General features: G+C 37.6%; 1 protein-coding gene across 3 annotated transcripts in view; it reads left to right on the top strand.

Moving 5' to 3' along the window:
• LOC134342748 (phosphatidate phosphatase LPIN2-like) overlaps positions 1-14,433 on the top strand; it is an 81,593-nt gene that overhangs the window by 49,854 nt on the left and 17,306 nt on the right. For all 3 annotated transcript variants that reach the window (XM_063041255.1, XM_063041258.1, XM_063041256.1), the window contains exons 9-13: positions 5,042-5,229; positions 6,283-6,376; positions 7,816-7,885; positions 12,303-12,395; positions 13,532-13,611. In XM_063041255.1, coding sequence (XP_062897325.1) covers positions 5,042-5,229; positions 6,283-6,376; positions 7,816-7,885; positions 12,303-12,395; positions 13,532-13,611 — 525 coding nt within the window. The remainder of the gene's footprint in view (positions 1-5,041; positions 5,230-6,282; positions 6,377-7,815; positions 7,886-12,302; positions 12,396-13,531; positions 13,612-14,433) is intronic.

Below are 14,433 nucleotides of genomic sequence, written 5' to 3'. Positions count from 1 at the left end.
ATTGCCATATTTTATTTATAGTTATTTTCAGTTTTTTTTTCAATAGTTCTACCTCTTGAAGCCTTCAAGTTATAGGTCATATTCTTATTTGATCTTTTAAAACAAAATGGAGCAAGAAAAGGTCCCTTGGGGAGTTCATAGTTTGTTCATAGCTCAGTTTATTGCATTATATCATCTGAAATTATCTGTCGTGATGGATCATTTGTGTAGATATTACAGATCTTGTAGGTATAACAACATTAATGCCTTTTACTAATTGGCCAGTATGACTGACCTTGTGCTGCAATTGTCAAAAAGTGTTGAGCCTGACTTCCCCTTTTGTTGCCATCTATTTTCTGTATATGTGTTAAAAATAAGAACTTTGTCAAATTTTATTTGATGTCTCCTATTCGTCATCCTTCAAATCTATTATGACAATAATTTATGAACTACACATCTCAGGAGTTTTTGAAGAGGAGAGAGAAACTTTGATATTTACCGAAGATTTTGACAGTAGCATACCTTTTTCTTGTTAAGGCAGAAAATTAAGGTGATAATATAAAAGTAGGGGACATAGAGTACAAGAAAATAGGAGTATGCCATTCTGACTCTCAAGCCTGCCCTGCTATTCAAATTATCACAAATAATCTTCTCTGTGCTTCAACTCTTCTGTCTTAGTTCCCTATATTTCCAATTCCTTAATCTTTCAAAAATGTAGCTATCTCCTCTTCCGATACATCTAACCCTACATGTAGAGAATTCCAGAGATTCACTGCCCTCCACAAGAAGAAATTCCTATGCTTCTCAGTTTAAATGACCACTCCCTTGCAGTTATGATCCCATATTCAATCCTCTCCCACCTGTGAACACCTACTCTCTCATGCTTCTTTCAAAATTTATGTCAATCAGATCCTCTTCCTAAGGCGATTCAATTTTTTTTAGCCATTCATGATAGGACAGATCTCTTTCTAGAAATGTGCCTCTTGAAAGCAGCTTCCTATGCCTATATATATCCCGTCTTAGAAGATATGCAGATATATACTGGGGGCTAAGCACAGCTCCAATGCCATATTTAAGTTTGCTGATGATACCACTTTGTTGGCGAGATCAAAGATGGTGATGAATCAGCATACAGGAGGGAGAGGAACACCGACATCACATCTGCCTCTTTTCAGCAAATTTTTCCACTGGTCCAGATCCAGCTGTAAGCCATGATGGTTTTCCTTGCTGTCCACTACATCCCAATCTTGGTGTCATCTGTAAATTTGCTGATCCAGTTAACCATATTATCATCCAGATCGTTGATACTGATTACAGACGACAATGGACCCTGCGGCACTCCACTAGTCATAGATCTCCAGTTAGAGAGGCAGCCATCTACTACCACTCTCTGGCTTCTCCCACAAAGCCAATGTCTAATCCAATTTACTACCTCATCTTGAGCACTCTTGACCAACCTTCCATGAGAGTCCTTGCTTAAAGTCCATGTAGACAACATCCACTGCCTTGCCTTCATCAACTTTCTGGAAAAACACTATAATATTGTTTAGACACAACCTACCACACATGAAGCCATGCTGACCATTTTTAATTAGTCCACGTCTATCGAAATACTTGTATATCTAGTCCCTTAGAAAATCTTCCTTTCCTTTTTAAATCTTTTTATTAATTTTCAAAATTGTAAACTCAATAACAAAGTTGGTACAAAGAGATTGGAATAATCTTAATCAGCATATACAAAACGGATTTTAAGTAACATAGATATAAAAGACTTCCAAACTCATAATGAAATTAGTCATTAAAAAAAAGAAATAAAAAGAAAAAATATACAAACAAAAAAAATCCCCAAAAGAAAAAGAGAACCCCCCCCCAAAAAGAACAAAATAGGGCTAGACCAATATCTTGTATCAGACACGTTTAGTAATGTCGTTAACTCCGCTCCTCTAATCATATAATTTAAGTTTTAAAAAAAAGATTCGGAAGGGTCTGATTACATCATATGAAAATGTTGCATAAAAGGTTTCCAAGTTTCTTCAAATTTAACCGAAGGATCAAAAATATCACTTGTAATTTTTTTCTAAATTTAAACTTAATATAGTTTGAGAAAACCATGGAATGTAGTTGGAGGATTGATTTCCTTCCAGTTCAACAAAATAGATCTTCTCGCCATTAAAGTAACAAATGCTATCATCCGACAGGCTGAAGAAGACAAAGATCTATGTTCTACCATTGGCAATCCAAAAATTGCCGTGATAGGATGGGGTTTTAAATCGAAGCATAGAACTGTTGAAATAATATCAAAAATATGTTTCCAATATTTTTCCAAAAGAGGACAAGACCAAAACATATGAGTTAAAGAAGCCATTTCAGAGTGACATCTATCACAAGTAGGGTTTATACGGGAATAAAAATGAGCTAGTTTATCTTTGGACATATGGGCTCTGTGTACTACTTTAAATTGTATTAATGTATGTTTAGCACATATAGAAGAAGTACTAACTAATTGAAATTTTTCCCCCATTTCTCTATAGGTAAACAAAGTTGAAGTTCCCTTTCCCATTCATTTTTAATTTTTATCAGATATACCTGGCTGTAATTTCATAATTATATCATAAATAATTGCTATTAATCCCTTCTGCAAAGGATTTAAACCTAAAATTTTATCAATAATGCCAGTAGGATTTGAAGTCGGAAAGGTAGGCAACGTAGTATTTAAAAAATTTCTTATTTGTAAGTATCTAAAAAAAATGGGATCTAGGCAAATCAAAGTTTTCAGATAACTGCTCAAAAGACATAAAACAGTTATCCAGAAATAAATCACAAAAACATATTATACCTTTCGTTTTCCATATCAAAAAGGCTTGGTCCATTACCGAGGGTTGAAAAAAGAAATTAGATATAATAGGACTTGATAACATAAATTCATTCAGGCCAAAAGACTTGCGAAATTGAAAGCGTATTCGCAATGTATGTTTAACTATAGGGTTAAACATTTGTTTATTCAACTTAGATAGTACAAAAGGCAGTGAAGTTCCTAAAATGGAAGCTAAAGAAAACCCTTATACAGAGTGGCCTTCAAGGTTTACCCAATATGGGCTTGGAGTTATATTCCAATCTTGCGTCCAAAATACTAGATATCGAATATTAATTGCCCCATAATAAAATCTTAGGTTAGGCAATGCCAATCCAGCCTGTTTCTTAGTTTTCTGTAAGTATTTTTTCACTTAATCTGGGATTTTTATTTTGCCATATATAAGAGGAGATTTTAGAATCAATAGTATCAAAAAAAGATTTAGGAATAAAAATTGGTATCGTTTGAAATAAATATAAAAATTTAGGTAAAATAATCATTTTAATAGCGTTGATTGGGCCAATCAATGATAGAGACAATGGGGACCACTTAGTAATCAGTTGTTTAACCTGATTATTTAATGGTAAAAAGTTAAATTAAATAGATCCTTATGTCTCTTAGTAATTTTAACTCCTAAGTAAGTAAAATAGTCAGTAGTCACTCTAAATGGAGAATTTCTATGTGGGAACCTGCATATTTAATGGAAAGAGTTCACTCTTACCTAGATTCAATTTATAACCAGAAAAACTACTAAACTGAGCAAGCAAAGTTAATACCGCCGGAATAGATTTCCCTGGGTTAGAAATATATAATGGTAGATCATCTGCATATAGTGATAATTTATGAGTCTCATTTCCACGGGTAATGCCAGAAAACCTTCCAATAGCTTCCCCACTTCCGATGTCAGGCTTACTGGCCTATAATTTCTGAGTTTATTTTTAGGGCATTTCTTAAACAGCAGAACAACATTGGCTATCCTACAATCTCCCAGCAATTCACCTACTGCCAAGAAAGATTTAAATATCTCTGCTAAGGCCCCAGCAGTTTCTGCACTTGCCTCACGTCAGATCCGAGGGAACGTCTTGTCAGGCCCTAGGGATTTATGCACCCTAATTTGCCGCAAGACAGGAAATACCTCCTGCTCTGTAAATTGATGCCATTTTGCCTTACTTTTATAGACTCTGTGTCCATCTACTGAGTAAGTACAGATGCAAAAAATGCATTTAAAATCTCCCCCCATCTCTTTTGGCTCCATGCATGGATTACCATTCTGATCTTCCAGTGGACCAGTTTTGGCCCTTGCAGTTCTTTTGCTCTTAACATATCTGTAGAGTCTCTTAGGATTCTCCTTTGCCTTGTCTGCTAAAGGCAATCTTGTGCCTTCTTTTAGCCCTCCTGATTTCTTTCTTAAGTGTTCTCGTGCGTTTCTTATACTCCATAGGCACTTTATTTGTTCCTACCTGCCTATGCCTGCAATGAACCTCCTTTTTTTTCCTTAACCAGGCCCTCAATATCTCTTGATTACCAAGGTTCCCTACACTTGTTGTTTTTACCTTTTCCTATTCGGAGCTATTAACTCTCAATAGAAATTTACCCCTGGTTAGAAAGAAGGGGTTCATGAGATGGATGAATATTTCATGGTTAATAATAGAGGTCAGAGAAAATACTAGATCAAAAGCTAGCAGTGGGCCAGAATTTTTCAAGAACCAGCAGTGAGAGACTGGAGAGATTTGTGGGTGGGGGGAAGAAAACTGTCGAGGGCTATCAAAATAAACCAATTTAATGGATACATGGAAAGGAAGTAAGTTGCTGAAGTCCAGAATCCCTAAAGGTGAGGGAATTAATTACAGGAGGCAAGGAAATAATAGATAAGTTAAATGAATACTTTGCATCAGTCTTCAGAGTGGAGGAAACTGCAAGTATCCATAAGCAATGGAGAAACTTGCATCTGTGTGTATGCATGTACTTGTGCATATGCCAGTAAACTCGACTTTGACTTTGATAACTCCAAAGCATAGGAAGACGGACAAGGAATAATGGATCAACCATGATCCTGCAGAATGGCAGTACAGTTGAATGGTCACTCATTTCTCTGATGTAATCAAGTTGCCTTGTGATGGTTTTGATTAATATGCAAGTTGTAATTTCAGTCAAATGTCTCAGTTTTAATTATTTTTCTACTAGTTCTAACTGTGGCGGCTTCCTTTTCAGTGAACAGGACTCGGGTTCGAAACTGTTGAATGAACCCGGTACACATTCAGAGTCCCAGTCTCCTCAGTCGGTAGGAAGTGCAGCTGCAGATAGTGGTACGGAATATCTCTCTGATTCGGCTAGTGAGCTACCTGATGTAAATCTCTCTCTCTGTGGTGGTCTCAGTGATAACAATGAGATATCCCAAGGTATAGTAAATTGGAGTAAAAATGTTGACTTTAGCTGTTAATTATTTACTTTTTTTTGACTTTCTAATTTCTTGTATTTGGAGTATTTGGTTGGTGTGCTTTGTACTGGAATGTGATGTACCTTGTCAAGTGTTTTCATGTTTTCCAACGATGTAATTCTATTTTCTTTTGCAGTTAATGTAAAAGTCATCTTGAAAACAGTACCCCTAAATTAACTGGTACAGATTAATTCATTTGTGCTGATAATTTGATCCACAACCGAAGTTCAAAGTAAATTTATTATTAAAGTACATGTATGTCAACCTTAAGATACATTTTCTTGTGGACATTCACAGTGAATATAAGCGGCACAATAGAATCAATGAAAGACTGCACCCCCTCCCACCCCTTAGAATGGGCAAACAATTGATGTGCAAAAGATGACAAACTGTGCAAATACAAAAAAAAATGAAAATAATACTAGTAATAAGTGAATAAGCAATAAATATTGAGAACATGAGATGAAGAGTCTTTGAAAGTGTGTCCAGTTCATAAGGAACAGTTCAGTGATGGTGCGAGTGAGTTATCCCTCTAGCTCAAGAGCCTGATGGTTGAGGGGTAATAATCCTTCCTGAACCTAGTGGTGTGAGTCCTGAGACTTCTGTACCACCTTCCTGATGGCAGCAGCAAGAGGAGACCGTGGCCTGGATGGTGAGGGTCCTTGATCGATGCTGCTTGATGGATTATGGATGAATTATTTGGAGGAAATGAATTTGAAGATTTAAGCCAAGAGGTAGCTGGTTTGCTGCCAATATAATTAGATTGTACTCACTTGCCTGATCTAAATGTGAATGTGCTGTCGGTATGCTTACTGATAAAAGGGTAACAAAAGATGAACAATTATCACCCATAGAACAACTGATGAACTTTTTTTCTTTAGTGTAATTGTGCATTTTCTTATCAGTCAATCAGTTTGATTTTTGGTTCTGTTTACAAATCTGAGATTTTTTGTGTTAACTCTTTTCCTGTATAGTGGAGATTCTTGGAAATAAATGGTTATTATTTGCATCACAGGGAAATTTGTCCAATATATGGTCACGTACCAGGATTTGGTGGAAAATCCTGGAATAATCGATGATCCAAACCTGGTTATTAGAATCAATAAAAAGTAAGTTCTTATAAATACATATTTTCACACTTGTATTTTAAAATGTGGGGTGATGTGTTGGATTTTTAGTGTTTTTCGACAGTTAGAAATCATGAATATATGAATTTAGTATAAAGGTGTTTCTACCAGTCTGTTGGCTCCAGTAGAGTCTTCTATGCGGTGGCGTGCTGGGCAATGGCAACAACTCGAGTGATGCCAACAGGCTCAATAAACTGTTTAGAAAGGCTGGCTCTGTTATAGGAGTCAAACTGGACACACTGGAGGCTGTGGTAGAGCAAAGGACTCTACGGAAAATCCTGGCAATTCTGGAAAATGTTTCTCACCCTCTTCATGTCACTTTGGCTGAACAGAGGAGCACTTTTAGTAACAGACTAAGACAAGTGCGCTATATGAGGTCATTCTTACCCTCAGCATTTAGGCTCTATAATGAGTCAACCTATAGCCGGGGAAGTGATGACCCCTCCTGTTAGATTGTTGTAACTTATTTTTTTATTCTTACTTCTCTTCTAATGTATATCTGTAATGCTACTGTGACACTGTAATTATATTATATATAATATTGACACAATATTACCTGTGGAATTTTTGAAAATGTAAGAGGAAAATCTGGTCAAGCCATTTGATGGAAAAGAATGGATTATGTCCAAAGTATTAATCCACCTTTGTTCATTGCTGTTGATTGAGCCTCTGCCTTTTCCCAGTTCTTCATTAGCACAAATTGCAAGTGTTTTTAAGTAACTTTTTGTCCCTTCCTGACGCTTTCTTTACCACAAACTGAGTTAGTTACATACTGAAATATTAATGTCTGTAACCTTTACGTTGTATTATCTGCGTGAAGAATTCGGACTAATTCTACATAACACTAAACAGAAATCAACAATTCCATAAACACCTTAATCTTTGACATTGTGTTTAAAGTTGTATACAGAACCTAAAATTAGAGTGCACTCAAAACTTCTAATCTAATTCTAGTTTCAAAACAGATGCAGTATGACAAAAAGTTATGAATTTAAAAATGGCTTTTTAAAAGCAATGTAAGTACCTGAAAATAACAGACTGTTTCATGGTGGAATATGCTTCTTATGCCACTTGCATGTGCCCTTTAAACTGTTGCATCAAAAATCAAAACGTGAAGTAACATTATTTAAATTTTATTTACACAAAAAGGCTCCAAATGTAAACTGTCAAGGCAAATTGTTTGCCAAGCTCTTGTGGATTCTTGCCTTGTTCAAAGCATTGTGTAGTTAAAATGCTTGAAGTACTTTGCCCTAAACAAATAACTTTGAAGTGAAGAGGTAAAATTCCATTAGGGTTGTAGTTGGTATATTTTTAATGATAAGCTAGCAGTTGCAAGCTGACAAACTAGAGGAGGCATAAAAATTAAATAATTTATTTTTAAATATGTTAATATACATTGCTGGATGTTTTGTTTTCCACAGGTATTACAACTGGGCTGTTGCTGCTCCTATGATTCTCTGCATTCAAGCCTTTCAGAAAAGTTTACCCAAGGTACAGTTGAGTAGTTAGTTAAAATTGTTTGATTCCTGTTTTTTAAAAAAATCCTTGAAAGCAGTGAGAGAGGCTAAGTCCTTGCCATTGCTGTTTTAATCTTTTTCGACAAAGCAGTTATGTACAGCCTTCTGTCAGACAATGGTTTATCTTCCTGGGCCATTATCTTTAATATCCTGTTTCTCACCTCTGTGAACTTTAGGTGACGTCATCTAAAAACATAGTATTGAGTTCTGTCTTAACATTCATCTCATCAACAGTCTTGTCAGCACGTCTGGAATTCAGTACGTTGTTTCAGTCAGATATTGGGAAGACTGAAGCTTTTAGCTTCTGTCACAAGCAGTATTCTAGCTACCACTTCCATTCATGCACTGTCTAAAGCAGAGGATAATTTTCTGGAGTTTCTTTATTGGCTGTGAGTAGTCCTGCCCCAGTATTTTAAAGATGCAAGATTTCTGGCAGACTATGATGTTTTAGTTCTGTTGAAAAGTCATTAGTTCAAAACATCAACTCTTTATTCTTTCTGATATTTCTGATCGTGTCCAAGATATCCTGAAGTGGGAGGGTGAAGAGCCAGAGGTCCTGGTACATATAGGTACCAATGACATAGGTAGGAAAAGGGATGAGGTCCTGAAAGAAGAATATAGGGAGCTAGGAAGGGAGTTGAGAAAAAGGACTGCAAAGGTAGTAATCTCGGGATTACTGCCTGTGCCACGCGACAGTGAGAGTAGGAATGCGATGAGGTGGAGGATAAATGCGTGGCTGAGGGATTGGAGCAGGGGGCAGGGATTCAAGTTTTTGGATCATTGGGACCTCTTTTGGCGCAGGTGTGACCTGTACAAAAAGGACGGGTTACACTTAAATCCTAAGGGGACCAATATCCTGGCAGGGAGATTAGCGCGGGCTACTGAGGTGACTTTAAACTAGAATGGTTGGGGGGTGGGAATCAAATTAAAGCGGCTAGGTGTGAGGAGGTTAGTTCACAACAGAGGGATGGGAACCAGTGCAGAGAGACAGAGGGGTGTAAAGTGAGCGTAGAAGCAAAAAGTACAAAGGGGAAAAGTAAAATTGGCAGGCCGACAAATCCAGGGCAAGCATTAAAAAGGGCTAAGAGAGTTGTAAAAGAGCGCCTGAAGGCTTTATGTGTCAATGCAAGGAGCATTCGTAATAAGGTGGATGAATTGAAAGTGCAGATTGTTATTAATGATTATGATATAGTTGGGATCACAGAGACATGGCTCCAGGGTGACCAGGGATGGGAGGTCAACGTTCAGGGATATTCAATATTCAGGAGGGATAGACATGAAGGAAGGGGAGGTGGGGTGGCGTTGCTGGTTAAAAAAGAGATTAACGCAATAGAAAGGAAGGACATAAGCCGGGAAGATGTGGAATCGATATGGGTAGAGCTGCGTAACACTAAGGGGCAGAAGACGCTGGTGGGAGTTGTGTACAGGCCACCTAACAGTAGTAGTGAGGTCGGAGATGGTATTAAACAGGAAATTAGAAATGTGTGCAATAAAGGAACAGCAGTTATAATGGGTGACTTCAATCTACATGTAGACTGGGTGAACCAAATTGGTAAAGGTGCTGAGGAAGAGGATTTCTTGGAATGTATGCGGGATGGTTTTTTGAACCAACATGTCGAGGAACCGACTAGAGAGCAGGCTATTCTGGACTGGGTTTTGAGCAATGAGGAAGGGTTAATTAGCGATCTTGTCGTGAGAGGCCCCTTGGGTAAGAGTGACCATAATATGGTGGAATTCTTCATTAACATGGAGAGTGACGTAGTTAATTCAGAAACAAAGGTTCTGAACTTAAAGAGGGGTAACTTTGAAGGTATGAGACGTGAATTAGCTAAGATAGACTGGCAAATGACACTTCAAGGATTGACGGTGGATATGCAATGGCAGGCATTTAAAGGTTGCATGGATGAACTACAACAATTGTTCATCCCAGTTTGGCAAAAGAATAAATCAAGGAAGGTAGTGCACCCGTGGCTGACAAGAGAAATTAGGGATAGTATCAATTCCAAAGAAGTAGCATACAAATTAGCCAGAGAAAGTGGCTCACCTGAGGACTGGGAGAAATTCAGAGTTCAGCAGAGGAGGACAAAGGGCTTAATTAGGAAGGGGAAAAAAGATTATGAGAGAAAACTGGCAGAGAACATAAAAACGGACTGTAAAAGCTTTTATAGATATGTAAAAAGGAAAAGACTGATAAAGACAAATGTAGGTCCCCTGCAAACAGAAACAGGTGAATTGATTATGGGGAGCAAGGACATGGCAGACCAACTGAATAATTACTTTGGTTCTGTCTTCACTAAGGAGGACATAAATAATCTTCCAGAAATAGTAAGGGACAGAGGGTCCAGTGAGATGGAGGAACTGAGCGAAATACATGTTAGTAGGGAAGTGGTGTTAGGTAAATTGAAGGGATTGAAGGCAGATAAATCCCCAGGGCCAGATGGTCTGCATCCCAGAGTGCTTAAGGAAGTGGCCCAAGAAATAGTGGATGCATTAGTGATAATTTTTCAAAACTCGTTAGATTCTGGACTAGTTCCTGAGGATTGGAGGGTGGCTAATGTAACCCCACTTTTTAAAAAAGGAGGGAGAGAGAAACCGGGGAATTATAGGCCGGTTAGCCTAACGTCGGTGGTGGGGAAACTGCTGGAGTCAGTTATCAAGGATGTGATAACAGCACATTTGGAAAGCGGTGAAATGATCGGACAAAGTCAGCATGGATTTGTGAAAGGAAAATCATGTCTGACGAATCTCATAGAATTTTTTGAGGATGTAACTAGTAGAGTGGATAGGGGAGAACCAGTGGATGTGGTATATTTGGATTTTCAAAAGGCTTTTGACAAGGTCCCACACAGGAGATTAGTGTGCAAACTTAAAGCACACGGTATTGGGGGTAAGGTATTGGTGTGGGTGGAGAATTGGTTAGCAGACAGGAAGCAAAGAGTGGGAATAAACGGGACCTTTTCAGAATGGCAGGCGGTGACTAGTGGGGTACCGCAAGGCTCAGTGCTGGGACCCCAGTTGTTTACAATATATATTAATGACTTGGATGAGGGAATTAAATGCAGCATCTTCAAGTTTGCAGATGACACGAAGCTGGGCGGCAGTGTTAGCTGTGAGGAGGATGCTAAGAGGATGCAGAGTGACTTGGATAGGTTGGGTGAGTGGGCAAATTCATGGCAGATGCAATTTAATGTGGATAAATGTGAAGTTATCCACTTTGGTGGCAAAAATAGGAAAACAGATTATTATCTGAATGGTGGCCGATTATAGGAAAAGGGGAGGTGCAACGAGACCTGGGTGTCATTATACACCAGTCATTGAAAGTGGGCATGCAGGTACAGCAGGCGGTGAAAAAGGCGAACGGTATGCTGGCATTTATAGCGAGAGGATTCGAGTACAGGAGCAGGGAGGTACTACTGCAGTTGTACAAGGCCTTGGTGAGACCACACCTGGAGTATTGTGTGCAGTTTTGGTCCCCTAATCTGAGGAAAGACATCCTTGCCATAGAGGGAGTACAAAGAAGGTTCACCAGATTGATTCCTGGGATGGCAGGTCTTTCATATGAAGAAAGACTGGATGAACTGGGCTCGTACTCGTTGGAATTTAGAAGATTGAGGGGGGATCTGATTGAAACGTATAAGATCCTAAAGGGATTGGACAGGCTAGATGCGGGAAGATTGTTCCCGATGTTGGGGAGGTCTAGAACGAGGGGTCACAGTTTGAGGATAGAGGGGAAGCCTTTTAGGACCGAGGTTAGGAAAAACTTCTTCACACAGAGAGTGGTGAATCTGTGGAATTCTCTGCCACAGCAAACTGTTGAGGCCAGTTCATTAGCTATGTTTAAAAGGAAGTTAGATATGGCCCTTGTGGCTACAGGGGTCAGGGGGTATGGAGGGAAGGCTGGGTTCTGAGTTGGATGATCAGCCATGATCATAATAAATGGCGGTGCAGGCTCGAAGGGCCGAATGGCCTACTGCACCTATTTTCTTTGTTTCTATGTTTCTATGTTTCTCCACAGATGCTGAGAATACCCAGCATTTTTTGTTTCTGTTTTGGAGTGTTACCTAGATTAATTGAAATTCAAAGTGTGTTGCTGGAAATTATTTTAATCTATTTTGTGAACTTTTGAACATTTTTACATTCAATGTTCATGGCAGATTAGCTGGCACCTTTGAAGAGCATTTTTAAAGAAAAATTCTCTAACCTAAGAGTACCTGTAGTAACATTTCAAACTCTATTCTGTTCAGTAGTGTTTTATGCTGCTTGTAATAAATTATTGCGGTCTCATTGGGGTAGCACTTATGGGCAAAAAATAAAAACTTGATTCATTTATGTCAGATGTTAATAGTTCTAATCTTGCAACTTGATTCTCAATGGAATGTTACTTTCTTTAGGCTACTGTTGATAAATTGGTAAAAGAAAAGATGCCAAAAAAGACTGGTGGTTGGTGGTTCTCCTGGCGTAGAAAAAACGCTGCAGTAAAAGAGGTATGTTTTTTTCACACCCTGATTAAAAAAGAAACACAAAAAGAGAAGCAAGTCACAAAGCTGTTTTATAATTCATCTTCTACTGATTTGATCTTTAGCTTCAACTCCATTTTCCTTTCTGGTCCCAATACTCTGATTTACATTTGGAAAGTTATTTTTTAAAGAAAGGTCATTGTTCAAAAATATCTAATGATCCAATATTTACAAAGCTGAGGTGAAGTACTTCTAGGATTCTCAGACATTCAAGAGAAGAAATTCCTCCTCGCCTTGATTATGTGGTCAATTCTTTTTCATGTTCCTGGGTTCTAGACCACCCACCAGAGTAAACACCCACTGCACTACGAAATAGCATCTACCTTGTTAAACCCTTCAGAATGTAATGCCTTTCATTAAGATTGTGTCTTGTGCTTCTGAACTTCAGAAAACATCGGCCTATTTGCTTAATCTTTTTTTTCATGAGGCGCCCGTTATCCCCGGGATTAATCTAATGCAGTGTAAGGCAAGTATATCTTAGATAAGGGCACCTAAACTGTTCACTGTCCTTCGGGTGTAGTCTCAATAAAGCCTTGAAGTGTTGCAGCAAGATTTATTCTATTTTCCTTGTGATAAAAGGAACATTCCATTTGCCTGCTTAAATATTTGGTGCAGTTGCATGCTAGCTTTACTGAATACTGATATTTCACTATTTAAATAATATTCTTAATAAAATAGTTAACTTTAAATTTCCTCTTGTCATTATGCCCATTTATTTAACAAGCCAAAACCCCCTTTGTTTTATATTTTTCAGAAAAAAATATAAATGACTCAAGAATTAAAACTGGTAACAAAAAATGATGGGATTAATGCAACCACAAATCTGTTTAGAGTTACATAATCTTGATCTTCGGTCTTTTGGACAGCTAATATTGATAAACCAAACAGATCTTGGTTTATTTCATAATGAATCCATTCATTACAAATGCAGTGACCAACAAAGGAAGGTGATACATAGCAGAAAAAAATTAATTTAAAAAGTGTGATAGATATTTAAGTTTCTTTTTTGATATATTTAAGGTATAGACTAACTAATTCACCCCTAAGATAGTGGAATAGTTTAGCTTTTATCAATAAAGTTGCAATCTGATTTTTGTTTTTAGCCAGAATCTACTCTCAAAAAGGGTGATGATCAGAGTCAAACAGGAGAAGTTAAACAATCTGGCTTACTGGAAAATTGCAGGTAATGTTCAAGTGCCAACTTTTCCACAGACTTTAAACAGTTTCAGTGTTATATGATTTTGCTGTTATGTGTAAATGTAACCTGTAGCTGATCTTCGTTACAAAATCCTTTGACAGATACAAATCTGTTTTAATGTGTAATATAACTTGTACCTGATACTTAATCCTTCAGCAAATATAAATTGCCACTAGTGTCAAACAGCTTTTATTGGCTATTTAACATATTCAGACAAAAAAAAAGCAACCTCTCAAAAATCTAACAGTCTTTAAAAAGAAATAGACAGTTGGGTATTGATAATTCCTGATAAATTTTCATCTTTAACCAATGGCATTACAGGATTTTGATCATGTCAATCACGTAGTACTTACTGATGTAAAGACTAGAAGTTAATGAAATTGGTCTTGGCATTATCTGCAAATGTGTAAGAGGTAGCAATGATAGGATCCTCAAATTATGTTGATGTTTGTTGGCTTTGGAAGGAACTCAGTCTATATTGACCAAAAGTGCTCCAGAGTTTAAATTTCTGATTTATAAAGGAGTCTTTTGGTTAGATACCTTACCATGATTTGAAATCATGAATTCTGCAAGATGTTTAAAAGGATCTGTAGTGATACATAGGAATAATAATTTCTTCTGGTGGGTCAATATTGAATTAGAGAGATTAATTTTAAATAAGGTTACTTTGGAGTTGAACTGCCACTGTCCCCTCCTCTCTCGACAAGAGCCTCTAGTAGTTGAAGTTTTGAAGACAAGAGTCAATATGCTTCTGTTCTGTGAGGAAATGGACCAAAGATGATTGAGAGAAGAAAAAATACTCTTGAG

This window comes from Mobula hypostoma, chromosome 2, assembly GCF_963921235.1.
Source record: "Mobula hypostoma chromosome 2, sMobHyp1.1, whole genome shotgun sequence".
Classification (NCBI taxonomy): domain Eukaryota; kingdom Metazoa; phylum Chordata; class Chondrichthyes; order Myliobatiformes; family Myliobatidae; genus Mobula; species Mobula hypostoma.
The sequence above is the reverse complement of the archived record's forward strand: the minus strand, read 5'-3'. Positions and strand labels throughout refer to the sequence as shown.